Source organism: Mustela putorius, unplaced genomic scaffold, assembly GCF_011764305.1.
Source record: "Mustela putorius furo isolate JIRA1106 unplaced genomic scaffold, ASM1176430v1.1 tig00000281_pilon_pilon_pilon, whole genome shotgun sequence".
Classification (NCBI taxonomy): domain Eukaryota; kingdom Metazoa; phylum Chordata; class Mammalia; order Carnivora; family Mustelidae; genus Mustela; species Mustela putorius.
Window position 1 is genome coordinate 3,938,698 of NW_025421343.1, and position 24,962 is coordinate 3,963,659.

The 24,962-nt window shown below is 49.4% G+C and overlaps 1 protein-coding gene across 4 annotated transcripts in view; it reads left to right on the plus strand.

Annotated features, from left to right (window-relative positions):
- Positions 1 to 21,109, plus strand: part of TET3 (tet methylcytosine dioxygenase 3) — a 102,341-nt gene extending 81,232 nt beyond the window's left edge. For all 4 annotated transcript variants that reach the window (XM_045079031.1, XM_045079030.1, XM_045079032.1 and 1 more), the window contains 6 exons: positions 2,861 to 3,069; positions 4,340 to 4,490; positions 7,315 to 7,404; positions 7,888 to 8,025; positions 12,323 to 12,659; positions 13,222 to 21,109. In XM_045079031.1, the coding sequence (XP_044934966.1) occupies positions 2,861 to 3,069; positions 4,340 to 4,490; positions 7,315 to 7,404; positions 7,888 to 8,025; positions 12,323 to 12,659; positions 13,222 to 14,999 (2,703 nt within the window). In that variant the 3' untranslated portion in view covers positions 15,000 to 21,109. The remainder of the gene's footprint in view (positions 1 to 2,860; positions 3,070 to 4,339; positions 4,491 to 7,314; positions 7,405 to 7,887; positions 8,026 to 12,322; positions 12,660 to 13,221) is intronic.
- Positions 21,110 to 24,962: the final 3,853 nt, after the last annotated feature.

Sequence of the window (24,962 nt, forward strand, 5' to 3'; positions counted from 1 at the left end):
GTTTAAAAAATAATCATGTAACTTATGCTCCCCTGGGATGGCTCAAAGCAGGAACTCGTGGGCCAGGGATGTGTTTTGTTTAGCCTACAAAGTGCCCCTTAAAATTTGGAAGGAAATTCTGATCCCTGCTGCAGCGGGCATGAGCCTTGAGGCTGTTATATGGAGTGGAATAAGCCAGTCACCAGAGGACAAGTCCTGGACGACTGCACGGGTATGAGTTTCTGCACACAGTCGCCCTCCTCTGAGGGTCAGCAGATCGAGTGCTTGTTGCCACGGGCTGGGGAAGGAGGCAAGGGGAGAGAGTGTTACGAGGCTACAGAGTTTCTGTTTGGAGCGAGAGAGTTCTGGTGGCAGGTGCCCCTCAATGGCAGTGAACGAATGCTACCAAACCACACACGGAAGTGGTCAGTTTTATGTCCTGGGTGTCTTACCATGATTTAAAACATTGGAGTAAATGCTCACATTGTTATTTATTTATTTATTTGTTTATTATTAAAGATTTTATTTGTTTATTTGACAGAGAGAGAGATCACAAGTAGGCAGAGAGGCAGGCAGAGGGAGAGGAAGAAGCAGGCTCCCCACGGAGCAGAGAGCCTGATGCAGGGCTCGATCCCAGGGCCCTGGGATCATAACCTGAGCTGAAGGCTTTAACCCACTGAGCCACCCAGGCGCCCCAAAATGCTCACACTTTTAAAGCAGAGATCTCGTGTAAAAGTCTGGATCTCTGTTGTCTTATTAAAATTGGAAGAGGTGGGTGTCCTAGGCTGATATTCTCCTCAGGCACTGGTCGATGGAGAGAAGGCCGGGCTTATTCCTTTTGAAGGGCAAGTGCTGCTCTTTCAAGTGGCCGTGGTCTGTCCACACTGCTCCCGCGTTGTCCGTCTGACTCACTCTCCTTATTTATCCTGTCTGGCTGCCTCTTCAGACGTCTCCCGCACTGACACACTCATGACCAAGTGTGTGTCCAGCACAGGCATCTCCTGACCCCAGACCCATCTCCTGCGCCCTATGAGGACTGGCTGCTCTCACCCCGGTCACATTCCCAGTTAACTCGCCAAGAAGCAGCCCACAACCCACCCACTGTCCCCTGCCACAAAAGTGAAAATGCATTTAAAACTTTCTCCTCCGTCAGCCCCTAGAGTCAGAGGGTCCCAAAGTCTCTTCTCTCCCCAGTGTGTCTGAATGCGCTCCTTTTCCCACGTCATCCGCCATGGCCCTGTTTCAGCATGTGATCCACTTCGGCTTGTGTTAGGTCTGTTCGTGGCCTCCCTGTCCCTCTCCCCCGCCCCTACCACCTGCTCCCCTTCTAGAGCAGGAAGCTCCTCAGGAGAGCCCCCTGTGTTGATTCTCCGTGGAATGCCACCTCGAGTCCTTGTTCCCTTGAAGTCCTTCCCAGTCTACCCTCCTCATAGGCCCTCATTGGCTCCTGGAATTAGCTGGGGTTCTTAGGAGAGGTCAGTCACCTCATGCCTCAACTCCTAGGCCCTTTGCTGTGGGAGCCAGGTGGGAGTTCTGGCAGTTGGGGTGGGGGGGGCCCTGGCTGAGGAGCCACGGGGTGCAGAGCCCCAGGCCCTTGCTCGTCATGTTAAGAGCCTTATTGAGACACAGTACACATACCATACAATTCTTCCACTCAGAGTGTACAGGTCATTGGTTTGGGGGGCATTACTAATCTTTAAAAATTATGCTAAATTATACATAATGTAAAATGGACCCTTGTAACCATTTTTAAGTGTACAGTGGTACCAGCTACATTCACTTTTTTTTTTTTTTTAAGATTTTTTTAATTTGACAGACAGAGATCACAAGTAGGCAGAGAGGCAGGCAGAGAGAGAAAGAGAGGGGGAAGCAGGCTCCCTGCTGAGCAGAGAGCCTGTTGTGGGGCTCCATCCCAAGACCATGGGATCATGACCTGAGCCGAAGGCAGAGGCTTTAACCCACGGAGCCACCCAGGCACCTCTACATTCACATTCTTATGCAACCATCACCACACTCTGGACTTCCAAAACTTAGAATACAGAAACCCTGTACCCGTTAACTAAGTCCCCATTCTCTGCTCCCCAAGTCCCCGAGAGCCACCATTCTACTTGCTGTCCCTGTGAATCTGACTGTTCCAGGTACCCTTTGTAAGTGGAATCCTGTACGGTATTTGTTCTTCAGCATCTGGCTTATTTTACTTAACACAGTGCTCTTCAGGCCCATCCCTGTCATCGTGTGTGTCTGATGTTCCTTCCTTGCTGACGACTATTTCACGTATAGAGAGGCCACATTTTGTTTATCCGTGTCCGTTGATGGACATCTGGGTTGCATCTGCTATCGGGCTGCTGTGACTGGTGCTGCTCTGAACATGGAGCATGGAAACGCTTGTCCCAGTCCCCGCTCTCCGTCCTCTTGGGTAAATTCCTAGGAGTGGCCCTGCCTGGTCATGTGGTAATGACATGTTATGCATTTCGAGAAACTGCCCAAAACTTTCCCATAGTGCCAAAGCCCTTGTTTTGTAACTAAAATCATACAGATAAGCAACATTTTCTCTGCCAATATTTTAGGATGACATAGAAAGAAATCTCTGAATATATCTTGGCTCACAATTTTATCTCTATATTTTTAGTTCTAAGCCTATGCAACTCATCAATAACTTATTATAGTAATTATTCTTTATTTTGCTCTTAAGAAAATGTTTGTGTTTATTATTCCCTAATGATAGCGGTCTCTCAGCCTGCATGGTTGCCATCGACACTGCCCTAAAGACCCACCGCCCTGATCTGGTGGGCAGAGGTGAGGGGGTATCATGTCCGAGGCAGAGGAGCGAGGGGGCCAGTTTCCGACAGTGAACAGTGTGCCCCTGCCCACATCCCTGCAGGTGATCCGTAGGCACACGCTGGAGGAGAAGTTGCTGTGCCTGGTGCGGCACCGGGCAGGTCACCACTGCCAGAACGCTGTGATTGTCATCCTCATCCTGGCCTGGGAGGGCATCCCCCGCAGCCTCGGAGACACCCTCTACCAGGAGCTCACCGACACCCTCCGGAAGTATGGGAACCCCACCAGCCGGAGATGTGGCCTCAATGATGAGTATGTGGGGAGAAGGGGAGGAAGGGGGGTCCCCACATGCAGGGGTGGGGGCAGCTGGGCCAGGTGGCCGTTGGCAGGGTGCTGGACAGCAGATGCAGGGGACTCTGTCCTCCCGCCCCAGGCCCTGCCTGCCCTGCAGTCAGGGCTGTGATGAAAGCAGCTCCCCCATGATCCCAGCCTGGCTTCTTCTGGTGCCAGCGGCAAAGGGTTTCTTCCCTGGGCTCAGCTTTGCTGCTGAACTCACGCGGACTTTGGGACTCTAATGCTGGAACAACTGTGAAAAATTGTGTGAGCGACCCCCCCCCCCAAGTGTAAGGCATCAGTAGTCATCACGAAACCTGCCCTCCTAGAGTCTCTTCCCAATTTTAAAATTAAGGTATTTTTGCTTTTCATCCTTTTAGGTATCTACTTAGAAGAGGGTTTTTTTTTTTTTTTTGAAGTTTTTATTTAAATTGCAGTTAATTAACCCACAATGTAATAGGGACTGATGTTTACAGTGCCATAGCCAACACTGCCACCATCCAGATAATGGAACAGCTCTGTCATTCCCCCCAATTCCCCTGTGCCCCTTTACAAGAAAGTCCTTTCTTCTGCCCTTGGCAACCAATGGCCTATCATGCTTCTTGTCCCCATAGGTTTGCCTTTGCAAGAATGTTCTATAAATGGAACCAGACCGAGCATAGCCTTTTGGGTGTGACTTCTTTCCCCGAGCTTCATCTGTGCTTGTGTCAGCTCGTTCCTTTTCACTGCTGAGTAGTACGCCACTGCCGGCGGGGGCACCGTCATTTATCTGTTCCCCAGTCGAGGGGCACCTGGGTTGTTTCCAAATTAGTTGTTAAGTGACAATGTCAGTGTTAATTTGTTTAAAGGCTTGTCAGCCCCCAGGCCTGAAGGACGTGGGAGTGTTCAAACCCCATATTTCGAGTCACGACTCTGTTTGTGTTGAACACGTCGAAAGCTGTCATGATATTAGAGTTAAGGCAAAGGATAAACCTTACTGGGGTTTTGACTGGATTCTTCCTACTTACCTCAAACAACCCCAGAGCTTCTCCCAATAGCAGAAGGTTCAGGGGTAGGAGAAGCATGGGCTGCTCAGAGCGGACCGTCCACCCCAGGACACTTGGGAGAGGAGTCAGAGGTGGGCAGGATGTGGTCCCAGTCATTGGGAGGCCACGGGTGCTAGGCCTCCGCAGGACCTCCCCCCGGGCAGGGAGGAAGGTTTCCGAACAAAGCCTGTGTCTGCGTGCCTCACGTGGGACGTCTGTTGCAGCCGGACCTGCGCTTGCCAAGGCAAAGACCCCAGCACCTGTGGTGCCTCCTTCTCCTTCGGCTGTTCCTGGAGCATGTACTTCAACGGCTGCAAATACGCTCGCAGCAAGACGCCGCGCAAGTTCCGCCTCGCAGGGGACAACCCCAAGGAGGTGAGCGGTGGGGTGGGGGGAACCCTCCTGCCAGCCCCCCTCTACCTGCTGGCCTTCATGCCCCGGGGGGAGGACGGGTCAGCAGGTGTTACTCAGACAGGGGCAGAATGCAACTTGCTTTGTTTTTTTTGAACTGACCTTATCTTGCCACGAGGTAAGGCGTGTGGGGTGTGGTGTGAGGGCAGGGGGAGTGAGAGATTAGACTTAACCGACAACTGGGTACCCCAGACTCTTCCAGCTTTAAAACCATCTCTTTATGGCTGATGTTCAAATTCTACATCTGAATGGGACCCGCTTCCTGGGTCATTTCGTCTCTTTGTTCTTGCCAAGATGTCTTTCAGAGGGTAGGATGATTAGCAGGAAGGGGAGCCTCAAGGCCATGGGCCATTTTCTGGGGCCAGTGTTGGATTTCCCGGAGTGACCTTCATCCTGCTTGGCGGCCAGTGACCTCTCTGTGGTTGTTCACCTGTTCGGGCCCTTGCTGTCTCTTTTCTGGGAGCCTGGCCTGGCCCTTAGGTACTAGTCTGGTGTCCACACAGTACGGCCTCTCAGTAGCTGCCTCATCAGGTCAGGCTGCCCGCCGCCCTGCCCCTTCCTCTCTGTTGCCCTGCTTGTGAAGGCCATTCCAAGAGGTGGGCTCCCCTCTGAGTTCCAAGTGCAGAGAAGCTGCAGACCTGTCTGGGCTCCCTGTCCTTTCCCTTTCAGCAGCCCCCTCCTGCCTGAACACCTGTGAGGTAGGGTACTGGACCCTTTAGTGGGGGTCAAGGCAACATCTTGATCCCTGGTTCTACCTTCCATATATCCCTAAGCTCCTTGTACCAGAGGGTTTCCCCCTTTTCCATGGGTATGGGGACTCCCCTTGGGTGTGTGTGTATTGTTTTTTTTAGGATTTTGTTTGTCAGGGAGAGAGCAAGCACAAGCAGGGAGAGTGGCAGGCAGAAGGAGAAGCAGGCTTCCTATTGAGCAAGGAACCTAATGTGGGACTTGACCCCAGAACCCTGGGATCATGACCTGAGCCGAAGGCAGAGGCTTAACCCACTGAGCCACCCAGGCGCCCCAGGCGTATGTTTTTCTACTATACATGTAATAAACTTCAATGCTCAGAGTTCTCAGCCCTGCTTTTCAGAAATAAAAGGAAGCATTTTCAAAGCAGAACTTTTTTCCCTCAAAGCCTGGCTTTTTTTTTTTTTTTTTAAGATTTTATTTATTTATTCATTTGAGAGAGAGTGGGAGTGTAAGAAAGAACGAGAACAGGGGGAGGAACAGAGGGAGAAGCAGACTCCCCACTGAGCTCAGAGCCCAATGCCACCAGGCTCAATCCCACAACCCCCAGATCATGACCCAGGAGTTGGATGCCCATCCGACTGAGCCGCCCCGGCGCCCCCGAAGCCCAGCTTTTAGACTATTGTACAAGCTCGTCTACCAGTCTGGTTTGACACTAGACTTTTATTTCTGGCGGCGTCCGCCCTCTCCTGGAAGCAGCGAATGCAGTTGTTTCAATGACAAGAGGAGTCTGGGGGCCATGGGAAGTAAGAATTATCAGGAGAGAAAATGCACTGCCTTCATTTTTCTCTCACTCGCCCTGTTCTGTCAGCTAGCATTCCCGTGCAATTCCGTCTTGCTGCGCTCGGGCTGGCGCCTCCCAGGTGTGCGCCATGGCTCATGGCACCCCAGGGTCTGGGCGCTACTGCTCCTCACTTTGTAGAGGAAGCACATGGCTTGCCCAAGGCCCTGTGGCAGTAATGGTGAAGTTGGGCATGGATTTCCCTGGAGCTCCTGAGCCTCACCCCTGCACTGTGCTGGCCCTGGCCCCGCTGTGCTGGTGGCAGCATCTGGACCGCAACCAGAGGGTGGCGGTGGCTGGCTGCTCGGGCCACCCGGCTGGACAGACGCTGAGCCATTGGTCCCGCGTTCACATTTCCACTTCTCTAAACTTGGTTCTTTCTCTCTTCCGTCATCTTCCTCTTTCCTCTGAGTAAACTCTGCATGCCTGTGCTCAAGGCCTTCTAGGAGGCCTCTGGCCCCACCCCCGCTGGCTCTGCTTGGCCCCCTTGGAGGGCCAGGCGGGGGACACCTGAAGCCTTGACCAAAAGCAGCGGGGATGCTGCTGCCCTGTGTGGGGCGGCACTGGCCAGCAGAACGCCCCTGAGGAGGGAAACGTTCTCTGTAAAAAACAGCATGGGAGCCGCGTGGAACTGCTGAGCATTTGGAAATGTGACTAGTAAAACAGGGGGACTGGATTCTTCACTTTAATTAAAATTCACATTTATTTCGGTAGCCACACCTGGCTGGTGACGAAGGCACATGATGGTGCAGGTCTGCAGGGCACGGCTCTGAAGGGTGTGCCGCCGGCTCGTGATGGGCTCTGGGCCTGTCTGGCTGGGGGGCTCCCCTGCACAGACCTTGAGCACCCCTCTCGCCTTCACCTTCACGGTGTCTGTAACACCAAAAAAGCCACATTTGTTGCTCCTGCTTTTACGTGCCTGCCACACCACATCCTCTGGCCCAGGATCCTCCGAACTCAAAACCAACAGCCTGTTTTATGGGTTGTAAGCTGCCCTGAGCGACAGCCTGGAAGACAGTAGCTGGGCAGTCCGGGGGCTGGACCTTCAGGCCGAGACTTCCTGAGCTTCCATGTCTCCAGCTTTAAAACGGACATGGCACTGTGCCCCTTCCTGAGGGAACTCTGTCAAGACCCCTGATGGCACCTAACTTCTACCTTCCCAGCAACCTAATGGTGGTCCAGAATGGAAGTCAATTTCCAGTGTACAGAGCTTGTTGGGGGGGCTGCTGTAGGGGTGTGTGACGGCTCTTCTTCCCACAGGAGGAAGTACTCCGTAAGAGCTTCCAGGACCTGGCCACCGAAGTCGCTCCCCTGTACAAGAGGCTGGCCCCCCAGGCCTATCAGAACCAGGTATGGGGTCTTGGGCCTTTCTCTGCCCACGGGTCATCCACATCTCTGTCCTCCTCCCATGGTGTTCCATACGGGAAAGCTCAGCTAGAGAGACAGCGACAGTGGAGGTCTTGAATAAGATCCTTTCTTTACACTGAGCTAACGGCATCCCAGACCATCTCTCTTCTATCCCTTGCTTTCATGCCTCTTCGCCTATTCCTCTCTCACCTCCTCTGGTCTGGCTTCTCCCGGGGAGGCTCGAGCTTCTCTGTGCTCTTGCCCCTGCATCTCCCAGATGATGGGGGTGGGGGGGACTTGAGGTAACTCAGAAGGAAGTCATTTCTACAGGGTCTTCAGCCAGAAAGCCTACCTTCTGCAGCCCATGTGCAAGGCAGCCGCAGTCCTTAACCTCTCTCCCCCCCTCCAAGACCTAGCTTCCCCGGTGCAGAATCCAGGCCACTGACCTCAGGTCACACAAGCAGTTCTCCTTGGCTGTCCACACAGGTGACCAATGAGGAAATAGCGATTGACTGCCGTCTGGGGCTGAAGGAAGGGCGGCCCTTCTCGGGGGTCACGGCCTGCATGGACTTCTGTGCCCACGCCCACAAGGACCAGCATAACCTCTACAACGGGTGCACTGTGGTAAGGAACCCTTGGCCCCCTGCGGGATGATTCTGGGACAGGGACTGGTTTATGCAGACCTGTGAGCTCAGAGTAGGGAGGAACCTGGAGACAAGAGTCTCAGATCTGCAGGAGGTGTGCCCTGCCAGGCTGCTCCTGCTCACTTCTCTGAGAAACGCTTGGACCAGGTTGGCCTTGGCTCTGTGTCTCATGCGGGTGCTGCAGAGTGCAGGCTCTTGGACACCTGTAGGCCCTCCGTTATCTACAGATGGCCCCAGGTCTCCCTGAACACTTGGATTTAAATCTAAACACTCTCTTGATGCACCCATTAAGCAAATATTTATTGAGCTGGTCTAGATGCTGGGGAATAAAATGGACTAAGCCCTGCCCAAGGATGTGATACAGTTCGTGTCTGGTACCGATGAAGATGGAGTAGAGGAAGGGGAAAGAGCAGAGGCTGTTTGAGATGCTGTGGGCAGAGAGGACTTTCTGAGAAGGGATGGCTGAGCTGAGACATGAATGAAGCGAGAGAGTGAGGGATTGAGCGTCTGGGGGTGGAGTGCTCCCGGCAGGAGGACCAGCAAAGGCTCAGAGGCAGGATGGGATCAAGACACAGGGAGCTGGAAGGCAGACAGAGCTGCGAGCTATGCTCAAAGTGTGATGGGAAGCCCTGGAGGGCTCTTCAGCCAAGAACGGTAGGAGCTCATTTATGAAGTTAGACGCTTCCTCCTGCAACTGGCAAATAGAAGTATGTGGAGGTGGTGGATGGGGGTTAGCCAGAGGAGGAGGCCAGTTAGAAGGCTGGGACAATGTCTAGGCTAGAGGTGACAGGGCTGGGGCAGGAGGAGGGTGAGGAGGAGGGTAATGGGAGGACTCTGGGTTATTTTGAAGGTCCAGTCAAGGGAGTGTTGCTGATGGACAGATACAGGATAGGAGAGGGAAGGTACAAGACAACCACCCAAGACTTTTTGCTTGAGCACCAGGACATGTGTTGGGGTGACACACTGAGCTGTAGACTAGCAGGAGAAGCCAGTTTGGAGGGAAACTCTCCTGAGAGGCCTGCTATCTGCCCACAAGATGTGCCGAGTATGCAGGGGAGGGGGCGTCTGGAGAGCACGTAGCTCACACTTAAACAGCCATAAGGCCAGGTGCGGTCACCAGCAGAATGAGTACAGTTGGAGAAGAGGGGAGGTTTGGGCTTGAGTAGACCTCCTTGAAGGGATGATGCCAGCTGTCTGCTTTGCTTTTTACTGGATCCTGGCAGGCAGGGCTCCCTGGGGAACTGTAGCAGAGGCTGTAGCAGGTCATCTGAAAGGGGGCTCCTGGAGTTTGGGTGTGACTTGGGTCTGACACCAGGATTGATGGCATAGCCCTGAGATCGTATTTCTCTGCCTTGTCCTCCTTCCTTATGTCCAAGGCTCAAAGCGAGGTGGGGCGAGCATCTGTCTACACTGTACAGGGAGGGTTTCCAGCTGAGACAGAGAGAAAGGGAGGGACCTACAGGATTTAGGAGAGGGTCGGGGAGGAGGAGGAGACACTAGGAGATTGGAGCACGGTGAGGTTACTTCAGTCCCAGAGCTTGTAGAGTTTGGAGTGAAAAAAAAAAGCAAACTTTTTTCAAAATGAGCAGTATTTTTTCTGATTAAAAAACCTGTTCTTTGTTTAAGAAGGTATAAAGTAAAAATTGCCTGAAATCTCATGGACGTGACCAACGTGAACATTAGGGTGACCATCCTTTCAGGCACCTGAACGTGTGTGCACGTGTGTGCGGACAGCTCTACACGTTTTATACAGATGTGATCACATGATACATACATGCTGCTCTATGACCTGCTCTTCTCAACTCAGGAGTACGTGATGGACAACTTCTGTGTCGCTGGGTGTAGATCCACTTCAGCCTGTGCTCAGGCTGGCTGGATGGCTTTGCCATCGTTTATTTGACCGCCCCCCTCTGGATGGACAGTGAGTGCTTCCACATGCCCCCTCCAGAAAGCAGAGGGGGGCTCCAGGCTTACCAAATCTTGGTGCAGTGCTGGGATAACCTCGAGGTCCTGGGGCCAGGACATTTCTAGGCTTAGAGGGGTGCTTACTGGCGACACAGACCTTTCTCGGTTTCTTGAGTTTTTGCCTGCCTGAGTGGCAAATGTATCTCATAGTACTTTGTGTTTGTTTTAGGACTAGAGAGGTTGAGCATCTTTTATATTTCTCACCCATTTAAATTTTATCTTTGTAACTATCCTTTATGTCCTTTAAAAAAAAAAAAAAAAGGATAGCCTTAGCTGTTGACGTGAATAAGGTGTGCATGTTAGGGAGAGAAACACTGCGCCTGCCATCGCTCCTCGTTTGCCTTTACTTTTGCTCTTTTATTAAACTGGGTTTCAGGGAATGATTGGAAGCAGGGCGGTGGTCAGTCCAACCCAGAAGGTACGTGGGGCCTGGTCAGAGCAGATTAAGTCACACGGGCCCCATGTATGCGGGGAAGAAACCTACATGGTAGAGTATGACAGCAGAGGAGAAGTTGTAGATGGGAGGAAGAACTACAGCTAATTTTGCAAAAATGAACTGTTTCTGTTCAGTGATAAAACCCTACGAGCAAAATTGAAAGGCCAATCCAAACTGGAAAACAGTATAACAGTGACAAAGAGCAGGATAATCTTCATATGCAAAGATTACATAAATGATTAAAATAAATGGCCTAATATAAAAATGGGGGAAAAGGCATAAAACTCATGAGAAAAAGAAGACTGGTATTAAAATACACCCAGGGTTTGACTCGAGTATGACCTGAAGACACAGATGTGAGCATCAGCAGGGCAGAAGTTCATCCTCAGCATTCAGAAGCACCTGCCAGGCCACGCAGAAGCCACAGGATGGGGCAGGGGGCAGGGGGTGAGAGGGGAGAGCGTGGGCAAGACAGAGTAGAAAGCTGAGTAAGCTGGGGATTGGAGAGTTTGGAGAGTTTCTTGGCGCTCCGGGCCATAGGGGTGGTCCCCCGTTGTCTTCCCTGGCCCTGGGTGATGTAGGGCAGCGGGAATGTTGGCTCAGGGTGCGAGAGTTTGATAAAGAGAGAGAGCTGGCTGTGGGCTCTGGATTGGTTGGTTTGTGTATCAGCGTGCACCTAAAGGAGGTGATTTGCTATCTCTAGGCATTAGCTAGTCTTGGGGGAAGGAAAGCCCTTCCAGGGTCAAGGCCCCAAATGGCAAAACGTCAAGAACACAGAAAATAAAATAGAGTCAACACAACAGTAAAGAGTAAACTTGAGAGAGAGAAAAAATCAAACCTCATTAGTAATCAGAGAAATGCAGACCAGCAATGAGACACATTTCCATAATGAACAAAATGTTTTCAGAAGTGAATGGCAAAATTATAAGCAAAAGTGTAGGAAGACAGAAACTCCCCTCATCCCAATATGAGGGGAGCACTGAGGAGACTCGTTGCACAGGGCAGTTTGGCAACATGTGGCCCTTGACTTCACAGAGTTTATTTCAAGGAATTATGTATTTTAGGAGATTTAGCTGAAAGTGTAAAAGTATTGTTTATGGTAGGGAAAAGATGGAAACAAGTTTTAATAGTGATGAAGGTTTATGAACACATTGATAACAGAATAATATGATGCAAATTCTGAAATCACATTGGGGAAGAATAACGCATAAGGAAATCTTCATACTGGGTTTAAAAAGAAGTTACTATAAGGCTGTATGCATAATGCGATTCAATTTCATTACCAAAGAGTGAGTGTGGGTTTGTGTGTATGCAAATATGATCAACATGCTTATAGTGATTATTTCTGGATGGTGGGATTATTGAGATAATTATTTCCTTTTTGCTGGCCTAAATTTTCTACAAGCAGTACAGGTAGTTTTTATTACGAAGTATTTTAAAGAGCCAAAGGACGCTGCATGTTCAGGGCACAGAGGAGAACGGGGTGAGGTCTGAGGCTCTGCGAGGTGCCGAGGCGTCGGGACAAGTGTCTCACTGGAGGTAGAGCACGGCTGCCCGTCCTGACCGGCCCTTTCCCAGCCGCGGGACCTTGGGCCAGTTGTCTCTTCCCCTCTCCCTCACCCGAGGGTCACAGGAGACAGAGTGATTGGACGCACTTTGAAAGCCGTAGGGTAGATTCTAATGCTGGTGATAGTGTTACTCTGAGAACCAGCAGAACGCGCTTTTAGACAGACACTCTTTCTAGAGTGGATGGCCGGTGTCGGGACGACGCGGGGCATGGGGAGCTCTTGCATGCCAATGCTCAGCCTCTTCCTCCCTGCATGCGCTCGGCACCCCCGACCCCACACACCCTCCCTCCCTCTCTCTGCTTGGCCAGGTCTGCACTCTGACCAAGGAAGACAATCGCTGCGTGGGCAAGATTCCCGAGGACGAGCAGCTGCACGTGCTCCCGCTGTACAAGATGGCCAACACGGATGAGTTCGGCAGTGAGGAGAACCAGAACGCCAAGGTGGGCAGCGGGGCCATCCAGGTGCTCACTGCCTTCCCCCGCGAAGTCCGGCGCCTGCCTGAGCCTGCCAAGTCGTGCCGCCAGCGGCAGCTGGAAGCCAGGAAGGCGGCGGCCGAGAAGAAGAAGATGCAGAAGGAGAAGCTGAGTACTCCCGAGAAGATCAAACAGGAGGCCCTCGAGCTGGCCGGCGTCACCACTGACCCAGGTGTGTGGGGAGAGGGTGCCCACCAGAGGTGGCACCGTCGGGGCAGGGGTAGGCCCTGGACAGCTCCCTCCCTGCCCCTCTTCCTGTCCGGCGAGGGAACTCCAGACCAGAGTCACTGGGCCTCTCTCGGCCATCTGGACCCCGTGGTATCTTAACTTTCAGTCAGCGCAGTATCCGTGGCAGCCCCAGGACACCGGAGTCGGGCGGGGGGTCCCATCTTCCCACAGAGGAGCTGGGCTCCTCCAGCTTGCCATAGTGTCTGCAGAGTGTGCTGGGGCCCCAGGCGCATGGGCCGCAGTGGAGTATGGGGCCGCTCTCTCGTCCGCGGATCCTGGTCCTGCTCCAGCACGCAGTGGCTGGAGCTTCTGTGCAGACCCGCAGGGTTCACCAGGAGTGCTGCAGGGGACCTGTGGGCTCTGGCAGCCGCTTTTCCCTGGGGCTTTCGTGGGGCTGGGAGCCCCTCGGGAAGAGGGAGCTTCCATCCCCAGTCCTCAGGCCACGGGCCCATTGTGAGCTGTGGTTCTCTTTGCTCCTTCTTTGTCTTGCCTCCTGTCTTCCCCAGGCCTGGCCCTGAAGGGTGGACTTCCCCAGCAAGGCCTGAAGCCCTCCCTCAAAGTGGAGCCCCAGAACCACTTCAGCTCCTTCAAGTACAGTGGCAATGCGGTGGTGGAGAGCTACTCGGTGCTGGGCAGCTGCCGGCCCTCCGACCCCTACAGCGTGAACAGCGTGTACTCCTACCACTCCTACTATGCACAGCCCGGCCTGACCTCCGTCAACGGCTTTCACTCCAAGTACGCTCTTCCGTCGTTCAGCTACTATGGCTTCCCATCCAGCAACCCCGTCTTCCCCTCACAGTTCCTGGGTCCTGGCACCTGGGGACACGGTGGCAGCAGCAGCAGCTTTGAGAAGAAGCCAGACCTCCACGCTCTGCACAACAGCCTGAGCCCGGCCTACGGTGGTGCTGAGTTTGCCGAGCTGCCTGGCCAGGCTGTTCCCACGGACACCCACCACCCCACTCCTCACCACCAGCAGCCTGCTTACCCAGGCCCCAAGGAGTATCTGCTTCCCAAGGCTCCCCAGATCCACCCAGCATCCAGGGACCCCTCTCCCTTTGCACAGAGCTCCAACTGCTACAACAGATCCATCAAGCAAGAGCCAGTGGACCCCCTGGTCCAGGCTGAGTCTATACCCAGAGACCCTGGTAAGATGGGCAAAACACCTTTGCCCGAGGCTTCTCAGAATGGGGGGCCCAATCACCTCTGGGGACAGTACTCAGGAGGCACAAGCATGTCCCCCAAGAGGACTAACAGTGTGGGCGGCAGCTGGGGTGTGTTCCATCCTGGGGAGAGCCCTGCCATCATCCCCGACAAGCTCAGTTCTTATGGGACTGGCTGCCTGACCCCTTCTCACTTCCCGGATAGCCAGTGGGGGCTGTTCTCTGGGGAGGGGCAGCAGCCAGCACCCCAACCCGGAGGACGGCTTCGAGGCAAACCATGGAGCCCCTGCAAGTTTGGGAACAACACCTCGGCCTTGGCCGGTCCCAGCCTGACTGAGAAGCCTTGGGGAGTTGGGGCCGGGGATTTCAACTCTGCCCTGAAAAGCGGTCCTGGGTTCCAAGACAAGTTGTGGAGCCCCCTGAAAGGAGAGGAGGGAAGGATTCCAACCCCGGGGGCAAGCCAGCTGGACAAAGCCTGGCCGTCCTTCGGCGTGCCCCTGGGCTCCAGTGAGAAACTGTTCGGGGCCCTGAAGTCAGAGGAAAAGCTGTGGGATCCCTTCAGCCTGGAGGAGGGGACAGCCGAGGACCCCCCCAACAAGGGGGCGGTGAAGGAGGAGAAGAGTGGGGTGGCGGAGGAGGAGGAAGAGCTCTGGTCCGACAGTGAACACAATTTCCTAGACGAGAACATCGGCGGTGTGGCCGTGGCCCCCGCTCATGGCTCGATCCTCATCGAGTGTGCCCGGCGGGAGCTGCACGCCACCACGCCCCTCAAGAAGCCCAACCGCTGCCACCCCACCCGCATCTCGCTGGTCTTCTACCAGCACAAGAACCTCAACCAGCCCAACCACGGGCTGGCCCTCTGGGAGGCCAAGATGAAGCAGCTGGCGGAGAGGGCCCGGGCGCGACAGGAGGAGGCCGCCCGGCTGGGTCTGGGCCAGCAGGAGGCCAAGCTCTACGGAAAGAAGCGCAAATGGGGGGGCGCCATGGTGGCCGAGCCCCAGCATAAGGAGAAAAAGGGGCTTGTCCCCACACGGCAGGCGCTGGCCGTGCCCACAGACTCAGCAGTCACCGTGTCCTCCTACGCCTACACGAAGGTCACTGGCCCCTACAGCCGCTGGATCTAGGTGCCCGGTGCCAGGGAGCCAGTGTACCTCAGCGTCGGGCCCGGCCCGAGCTGCCTCTGTGGTGCTTTTGCCCTCACACCTGGGGGCGGGTTGGGGGTGCAGAAGTCTTTTTATCTATATATACATATATAGATATGCATATATATGTATTTATGGTCCAAACCTCAGAACTGACCCGCCCCCTCCCTTCCCCAACTTCCCCAGCACTTTGAAGAAGAAACTACGGCTGTCGGGTGATTTTTTTCGTGATCTTACTATTTATATCTCCATGTTGGTTTTTTTCTCCCCTCCCCCCACCTTGTTGGGGGGGCTTTTATTTCCTCTTGTTTTTAAAACTCTATCCTTGTATATCACAATAATGGAAAGAAAGTTTATAGTGTCCTTTCACAAAGGAGTAGTTTTAAATTCCATTTAAAATGTGTATTTATTGGATTTTTTAAAAAGCGACAATAGTAATGGTAAAGGAGCGGCGGGAAAGGCCAAGAGCGCGCATTCCTGCCCAGTCTTGCTGGGCCCTGCGAGCCCGGCCCTCTTGGGAGCTGGCAAGGTTCTCTCAGCCATCTGCCCCTCACGAGCCAAGTGCAGACTGTAGCCGCCCGGTCCATCCCTCCTGACCGCTACGCCTTCCCTTCAGGGGAGGGAGCCCTCAGGACCGCTTCCATCCTCTCCAGCAGGATGGGAGAATCTGTAAAGAAGTATCCGGGGTCCCTTTTCCAGTCACCGGCTTGGAGTCGGGGAGCGGGAGGCAGGCGCACCCCTAGGCCAGGCACCGGAGTTGCTGGCGTCGATTTCCCCCGGAAACCAGGTTGGAAGTAGACAGCTTCGAGCTTGCTAGTCTCCACACTGAATCCTCTGTCCATTGTCGATCAAGTCCCATGATGTCACGGTTCCCCAGGCAGCACCTCCTTGCTGGAGCTGGAGTTGAGAGGCTCTTTGGAGCCCTTTCCACCCGGTTGACAAGCCAATGAATGCTGGGCTGAAGGAATTTGTCGTAGTGGCAGGTATTTTTTTGTTTGTTAAAAAAAAAAAAAAAAATTGCCCCAAAGCCTATGCTGATATTGAAAAAGGGCTACTGTATCTCTAAACAAGAAGCTGAACCCAAGCTGTGAAAAGCCAGCGTCGGCCCATGGCGCGGCGTTGTGCAGAGCCTGGTGCTGTAGTACCGAGCTGGGACTCCGGGCGGGTGGCGTCCTGCGGGAGCCCGGGCCCCAGCCGCGTGACAGCAGTTAGAGCATCTCTCTGTTCCTGGATCTCCACATCAGACAATGGTGCAGGCCTCCCCACCCAGGCCCACCCTCTCCACGCTCTCCCGGGCGGGGGTGGGCTTACCCTCAGCAATTTTAAAATGCAGGAGTCCAACGTTTTCAGCAGGTAGCTATGATTTTCCTCCCTAATTGGTGCCATTTCTCGATTTGATCATCTTCTCCTTTCCTTCCTTCCCCATCCCCCTCCTCAACTGGCCCCTTCTAAAATTCTGGTGCATTCGTTTGGTTCTTTGAAATGAGAATGTGGTGCTTCATTTTTGCAACGTTGTCAGAGAGGTTGGGCGTGGCTGGTGGAAGCAACTTCCGTGGACAGCAAGTCAGACTCCCTTGCGTGTGTGTTTTTCCTGTGGTGTGAGCGACATTTCCATCCGGCTGCCCGTGTGGATGTGCGTGGTGAGTGGGAGGCTTCAGCAGGACACACGGAGGGGACCGTGGCCACACGGTGAAGGACAACCAAGCCCTGAGATACTTACTGAGCAGATATTTATTGAGCAGTTTTATTCAGACGTGGGTCTTCGTAAAACGAGTTTAACAATCAGATGACGATGCTGAAGGCAAGTTCCTGAGCTTCCAGGTGCCTTGTGTAAGAGCTGAGAACCGACCCGCTGGGTGTTTGCTGTAACTGGTCAGACGCACGGGCGGGGAGTCGCTGTCAGATGTCCTGAGCATTTATGTGGTCTGGTTTTAACTGTACATAGTGAAAGATTTTTTTAAGCACTTTTGCCTAGATTTAAACAGCAACTTGAAAAAAAAAAAGTATGTTTTAACATGTAATTGTGGGAGAAATTGTAAATAGTAGCTGAATATTTAACGTGCTTTGTCTATCCTTCACTTTTACCATATTCTGTAAAGTTGCATTTATTTTACAGGACAAAAATGAAATATTATTGCTTTTGAAATAAATACCCAAGAGCTTATCAGGATTTAGAATTATTCAGAACTCAGATTTATAGGAAAACCTCTGACCTTCAGTTTGACAAGCTAAAGGAAGCAGAGTCTTTAATAAGCATGCTAATTTTCTAGTTTTGAGGAAAAGTTGGGTCCTTTAAATGCTATTTTGCTTATCGCATCAGTACTTTTATGCAGGTCTCATTTGACTCCGTGCTTAGGTAGATGCGGGGGTGCCTTGAAAACTTCATTTTAAATGATCTTAAGCAAGAAATACAATATTTTACGAACCATTTGGAGAATGTGACCGTCTGTATGACCCGGGAAAACCCCAGGTTGGCTGTTGGTTTGGAAGGTCCCGAGTGTAACCCAGGTGATTCGGATACTTGGCATGTGTGAATCTTCCTGATGTCTGTTAAATATTCTCTTCCCCTCGTCACCCTTTGGTAGCAAAGCCATTAGATGAAAGGAGAAACCGATACAGGCTCAAAGCATGTGATGTCTGTCCCTGCAGCCCCAACAGCCTTTGGTCCGTAACTTTCTAGACTAGCACCAAGGCTGCTGAGAGCTGAGTCAAGAGGCGGTCTCCATTGGATGTTCCCGTTCCCCTGACAATGGTGTTTCACAGATTAGGTGGTGCTGTTGCCATGCTCGAGTCCATGCTGATTTTTACACACTACATGTATAACCTACCTCAAATCTCAGTCATTAAAATTAGCATGCTTTAGACGTATATTTAAAAAGTAACTATGCACAGCTCCTTATTACCCCCCCTTGCTGCTGAAGGTTTCTTAAAGAGAAAAATCAAATTTTTATTTTTTACTGGCACTATCATTTTTTAAGTCCTAAAGATGATTAACAGACATTTTTATCATGAGAAGAAAAATAAAGCCATTGCAACTAAAGAACCTAACAGCATGACCAAGTTGTAGAGTAATATTATAGCAATGAGAAGCGATGGAGTCCTAGAGTCCTCTCCCCAGTGTGCCCTGTCCACAGACGCCAGCCACATGCAGTGCAGATATCTGGGTCCCCCTGTGTTTGGTTTCCCCTGCCTTCTGCATGCAAGGGAAGTGCTTGCAAAGTTCTGTGCTAAGAGATTTTTAAAATAATAAATCGCTTTGCGGCAGGTTCTCACAAAATAACTGGTGCTAGCTCAAGAACCCATTATCAGAAATCTTGACTAAAGTTGTTGCGTGGATTTTGAGGTTTCATTGTTTCTTTTGTCGTCGTTTGGGTTTTTGTTTTGTTGTTTTTGGGGGGTTTTGTTTTTGTTTTGGAGGTGTTTTGTTTTTTGTTGTTGTTGTTGTTGTTTTGCTAGGGCCTAAGTTTCCCACATGCTGGCTTCGTGGGTACTGCTTGCCCTCTCGCCGGGGTGACCGTGGTGTGCATGGAAAGAGATCATACCCTGCCCCTCTTGGTCCTTCCACCAGCCTCTTGTGGAAATGGTAGTTTATAGAGCAAGGGGTTTTTTAAGTGCTAAAGCCAGGAAAGGAGCAGAGCTCAAGGGCTTTGTACCAAACAGCCCTAGATGTGTGTGAAGACGGTTGATGAGTAGATGGTAACCTGATTTCATGGAGAGAAATCCAGCTAGACTTTGTGAAGTTGAACCACCGCCAGATCTCAAAACCAAGGCGATGCTGGTGGAAAATTTAAGTAATATCCCTGACGTGCCTCAACCAATCTCTTTCCTTTTGTTACGGAAGTGTGTTTTATGGACTAGGAAGCATTTTTATGAATTGAAATAGTCTAAATAAAATGGTGCTATGGTGTTTTAATGTGACTGTCCCTGATCCTGTCCTGCTGAGGTGCTATCAAGGTTCTGAAACCACAACCAACCAAAAACAAGGTGGGCTCCAGTCTCTCTTGGCTTCCCCCCTCCCCCTTTTGGTGCTGTCTCCTAGACCTCTGTTTACCGTGCTAAAACCTGCTCTGAGCAGTTTTTCTGTTTCGTTTTTTTCTTCTTCCCTTGGTGGCTGAACACAGAAAGGCAAGTTCTGAAGGCAGTCGGCTCCCTAACAGTGAGGGGAGTGGGCCTGCCTGGCTTGGCAGGGGCTCTGGTGACACGTGTGTCCCCTCACGCCTGATGAGAAAGGAAGGGTGAAGGGCTCCTTTGAGGAAGGGGAGTCTGGTACTCCTGCCCCTTCTACCATGGCAGCCATTCTCATAGCCAAGGACACACACTTTCCCCTGCAGCCCAGGGTGCCAAGAAGGCACTGCTGAGGGTCTCAAAGGCCCTCACCTACCAAGGCGTTCCACAGGGACCTCCTTCCTTCCCTGGCACTGGCCAGGGCAGTGCGCAGCAGGCTCGTTCCTCTGCTCCCCCCAACCCTGGCCCCAGCGCTGCTCCTGCCTGTCCCTCCTCGTGTTCCAACTAAAGGAAGGAGCTTTCTTTGCTCACTTGATGCCACTGAGGCTGCTTTTTAGTTGGTGCTACTCTCCATTTTCTCTTGGGTCCACAAAAGTTGATGTTGGAGAAACGTAACAGGAAGCTTCATTTTGTGTCATCCACTGTCACAGTAATTTTTTTAAATACCTCAAAAACAGGACATTGTGACAACTTCAGTAAAGTAGATTCCGTAAGGGTCTGACACCTGCAGATTGTCCATCCGCTGACTGACTTGACCTTGAAACATCTGGGGTCATTTTATTTTTCACTCTTCGGCAGTTAATCATGGCAGAACATCGAAAGGAAGGAGTGTGGTTGACTTTCTTTGATTTTCTTGGTCAGTTTTGCTTTCGGATACAATGTGAATCTCCCGTGCCCATCTCACTGAGCTTTGGCAGGCATTGTTGCTGTCATTTGACAGGACTTCCTCAAAACCTACTTGATCAGCCAGCTGCATCTGCTGGAGTACGCGGCCAACTTGGACACACCCTGGACCAAAATTTTTTGAGGTGCGTATCCCCAGCGTAGGTTATCTACGGCCCCACCCCATGTGTGCATAGAGAGTTTCCGCGTGCGACCCTGTCTTGGCGCTCCCGGCCCTTCCTCCCACAGAGCAGAGCAATAGGCTTCTCCCCTGAGCAGAGGCTGCAGCACAGAAATGCAAGGTCTAAAGTTGCTTTTGGCCTAAGGATCAGTGCGTGATTTGGCCGACTTCCTCGTTTGCTTCTCTTCTGATATCAGGGATGCTTTTTGTAGTGGTGTCATTTGCGCTCTTCTCATTTTGACTACCCGTCGTCATTCAGGGAAAATTCATCACTATTCACATGGGGATTGAAAAAATACTATTTGGCTCATTTGAACATCCAAAATTTTCTTGATTCCAGTACCTTTTTTTATTTGTTTTATTTGGTTTTTTTTCTTTTGAGGGGAAAAAGGAGGAGAAAAACAGGAGTGATGTCATTTCTTTTTCGCATATTCTAATTATAAAAAGAAATAAGGGCAGGTCATATTGTGGCATATTAATGCATTAGACTTAATCTAGAACCCCTATAGCTTTTTGATGTGTTTTATTTCTTCTCTCTTTGAATTCCTGTTTGGTTACTTGGCTTCCAATGGAGGTGAACTTAACAACCATACTTGAATATTCCGTCTTGACTTTGTAACTGTGGCTACTTGAAATGAAGTTTATCTGGGGTTGATGGATGAATGGTAGATTTTTGCAATGTCTCAAGGCAATAGGATGTGTATTATTAAACTGTAGATATTCTTAGTACAGTAAATTTATGCTGATAATTTTATTTTGTATAATTTTTACCTTTTTGTTAATATTTTTTCCTCCCACTTTATTGGTTTGCCTCCTGAGCTACCCCTCCTTACCCTCCCTTCTCCCCCAGTGTTTCAGTAAATTTAATTTAGGGTGCCTAGAAATTGCAAGTATGTATCCTTTTTTGATTTGTATTTTATTATAATTTACACAAACAACTGGGTTTGTGAACTGTATTACTCCTGGTATCTTTAAAATATTGTGGGTGTTTTAATAAATTTTATATTTATTTTTTGCACTCAAATTCAGAGTGGGTCCTTTTTTCCCCCCTGTCCATCCCCACTCCCTTGAGCCAGGCCCAGACTGGTATTTAAGGCTCACTCTAACCCTGCCCTCCCACCGTGTGTTGTAAGTGCACCCCTGAAGCCCTCACTAACAGTAGACCCTGGCCTGGTCTCCTCCTGCCACCTGCATAAAGTTCAAAGGCCATCAGCTTTTGATGTAAATGAGGCATATGTGGGAACAAAACAGAGATGGCTTTTTTCTCATCTGTGTTTCTGTTTGGGGTTTGTTTTTTTTTTTCCTTTTATCTTTTCATCCCCTTTTTTCATTCTAGTTGGAGACTCCCTTCCCCTCCCCCCAGTTAAGATTGTTCACTTCTGATGTAATATTTGCTAAAAAACAGCTGATTCCAGTTTCATTCTGATGACCTGAACACCGGGTCTAGTAAGAAGGGCCATCACCCAAGTACAATTGTAACAGAATATTATGAAAACTTACATGCCAACAATTTGGACAACATAGAAGAAATGGGCAAATTCCTAGAAACATATAACCAACCAAAACTAAAGGAGAAATAGAAGATTTGAACAGAGCAATTACCAAAAATGAAACTGAATCAGTAGTCAAAAAACTCCCAACAAACAAAAGTCCACGACCCGATAGCTTCATAGAATTCTACCAAACATTTAAAGAAGAGTTAATACCTATTCTTCCTCAAACTATTCTAAAAAAACAAAAGACAAAAGAAAACTTCCCAATTCATTCCATGAGGCCAGCATTACCCTGATACCAACACCAGATAAACATATTACCAAAAAACAAAAAAATAAACAAACAAAAAAATTAAACAAAAAGCATACAAGCCAGTATTTCATGAATACAGATGTAAAAATCATCACCAAGTATTAGGCAATCAAATCCAACAATACATTTGAAAAATCATATACCACAATCAGGTGGGATTTACCCCCAGAATACAAGGTTTGTTCAGTATTTACAAAACAATCAACAGGATACATCACATCATTTAAAGAAAGGACAAAGTGCCTGGGTGGCTCAGTGGGTTAAGCCTCTGCCTTCAGCTCAAGTCATGATCTCAGGATCCTGGGACTGAGTCCCACATTGGGCTCTCTGCTCAGCAGGGAGTCTGCTTCTCCCTCCCACTCTCCCTTTGTGCTGTCTCTCAAACAAATAAAATCTTTTTTAAAAAGGATAAAAACCATATAATCAGTTCAGTTGATCCTGAAAAAGCATTTAACAAAGTACAACACCCATTCATGATAAAAACCCTCTGAAAAGAAGGTCTAGAGGAAAAATGCCTCAACATAATAAAGGCCATATATGAAAACCCACAGCAAACATCATACTCGGGATGCCTGGGTGGTTTAGCGGGTTAATGCCTCTGCCTTCGGCTCAGGTCATGATCCCAGGGTCCTGGAATCGAGCCCCACATCAGGCCCTCAGCTTAGCGGGGGGCCTGCTTCCCTTCCTCTCTCTGTGCCTGCCTCTCTGCCTACTTGTGATCTCTGTCTGTCAAATAAATAAATAAAATCTTTAAAACAAACAAACAAACATCATAATGGTGAAAAACTGAGAGCTTCTCCCACTAAGGTCACAAACAAGACAAGGATGTCCACTCTCACCATTTTTATTCAGTATGGTACTGGAAGTCCTAGCCCCAAGCAATGCACATAAATAAAACAGACAACATAAAGAAATAAAAGACATCCCAGACTGGTAAGAAAGAAGTAAAACTTTCACTGTTTACAGATGACATGATGCTCTATATAGCAAACCCTAAAGATGCCACCAAAAAGCTATAGAACTCATAAATGAATTCAGTAAAGTCACAGGATACAGAATCCGTGTACAGAAATCTGTTACATTCCTATATACTAATTCCTATATACTATTTCCTATATACTAATTCAGTAAAGTCACAGGATACAGAATCCGTGTACAGAAATCTGTTACATTCCTATATACTAATATACTAATTCCTATATACTAATAATGAAGCAGCAAAGAGAAATTAAGAAAAACAATCCCACTTTTAATTGCACCAAAACCAATAGAATACCCAGGAATAAACTTAACCAAAGAGATAAAAGATTTGTACTCTGAAAACTATAAAACTCTGATGAAAGAAATACAAGACAATGCAAAAAGTAGATATTCCATGCTCATGAACTGGGAGAACAAGTAATGTTAAAATGTCTATTATCCAAATCAGTTTTCATATTTAATGTAATCCCTATCAAAATACCAACAGCATTTTTAACAGATCTAGAACAAAGGATCCTAAAATTTGTATGGAACCACAAAAAACACTGAATGGCCAGTCTTGAAATGGAACAGGAGGAATCACAGTCCCAGATTTCAAGTTACACTACATTACAAAGTAGCAGTAATCAAAGCAGTACGGTAGTGGCACATATGGATCAATGTGACAGGATAGAAAACCCAGAAATAAACCCACAATTACTAGTTAATTGATCTTTGACAAAGGAGAAATGAATATGTCATGGGAAGAACTCTCTTCAACAAACGGTGTTGTGAAAACTGGACAGCTACATGCAAAAGAATGAAACTGAACCACTTTCTTACACCATATTCAAAAATAAACTGGATTAAGGACCTAAATGCAAGACCTGAAACAAAAACAAACAAAAAATTCCTAGGAAGCACGGGTGCTAATTCCTAGGACATTGAGCATAGCAACATTTTTCTAGATAGTTTTCCTGAGACAAGGGAAATAAAAGCAAAAATAGACTATTGAAACTACTTCAAAATAAAGAGCTTCTGGACAACAAAAGAAACAATCGACAAAACAAAAAGACAAACTACTGAATAGGAGAATGTATTTGCAAACAACATATCCCATGAAGTAACGGTCAGTATCCAAAATATATAAAGAACTGACACAACTCAACACCAAGAAAAGAAATACTCCAATTAAGAATGGGCAGAAATCGGGACGCCTGGGTGGCTCAGTTGGTTAAGCGGCTGCCTTCGGCTCAGGTCATGATCCCAGCGTCCTGGGATCGAGTCCCACATTGGGCTCCTTGCTTGGCGGGAAGCCTGCTTCTCCCTCTGCCTCTGCCTGCCACTCTGTCTGCCTGTGCTTGCTCTCGCTTCTCTCTCTATGACAAATAAATAAATAAAATCTTTAAAAAAAAAAAAAAAAGAATGGGCAGAAATCACGAATAGACATTTCTCCAAAGAAGACGTGCAGATGGCCAACAGACCCATGAAAGGATGCTCAACATCACTCGTCATCAGGGAAATGCAAATCAAAACAACAGTGAGCTATCACCTCACACCTGTCAGAATGGATAAAATAAAAAACACAATAAAAAAAATAAAAAACATAAGAAACAACAAGTGTTAACAAAAATGTGGAGAAAAAGGAACCCTTGTGCAACGCTGTTGTTGGTGGGGATGCAAACAGGTACAGCCACTGTAGTAAACAGTATGGAGGTTCCTCAAAAAATTAAAAATAGAATTACCACATAATCCAGTAATCATACTACTAAATCCAGTATTTACCCAAAAAAGAGAACACTAATCTGAAAGGATACATGCACCCCAGAGTTTATTGCATTTTTTTTTACAATACCCAAATTATGGAAGCAATTGAAATTTCCACTGAGAAATGAGTTGGTAAAAAGTGATGTGTACAGACACACACACACACACACACACAGTGGAATATTACTGGGCCTTAAAAATAATGAAATCTTGCCATTTGCAACAATATATATGGATACAGAGGACATAATGTTAAGCAAAATAAATCAGTCAGGGAAAGGCAAATACCATATGGTTTCACTCGTTATGTGGAACTTGAGCAACACAACAAATGAACGAATTTT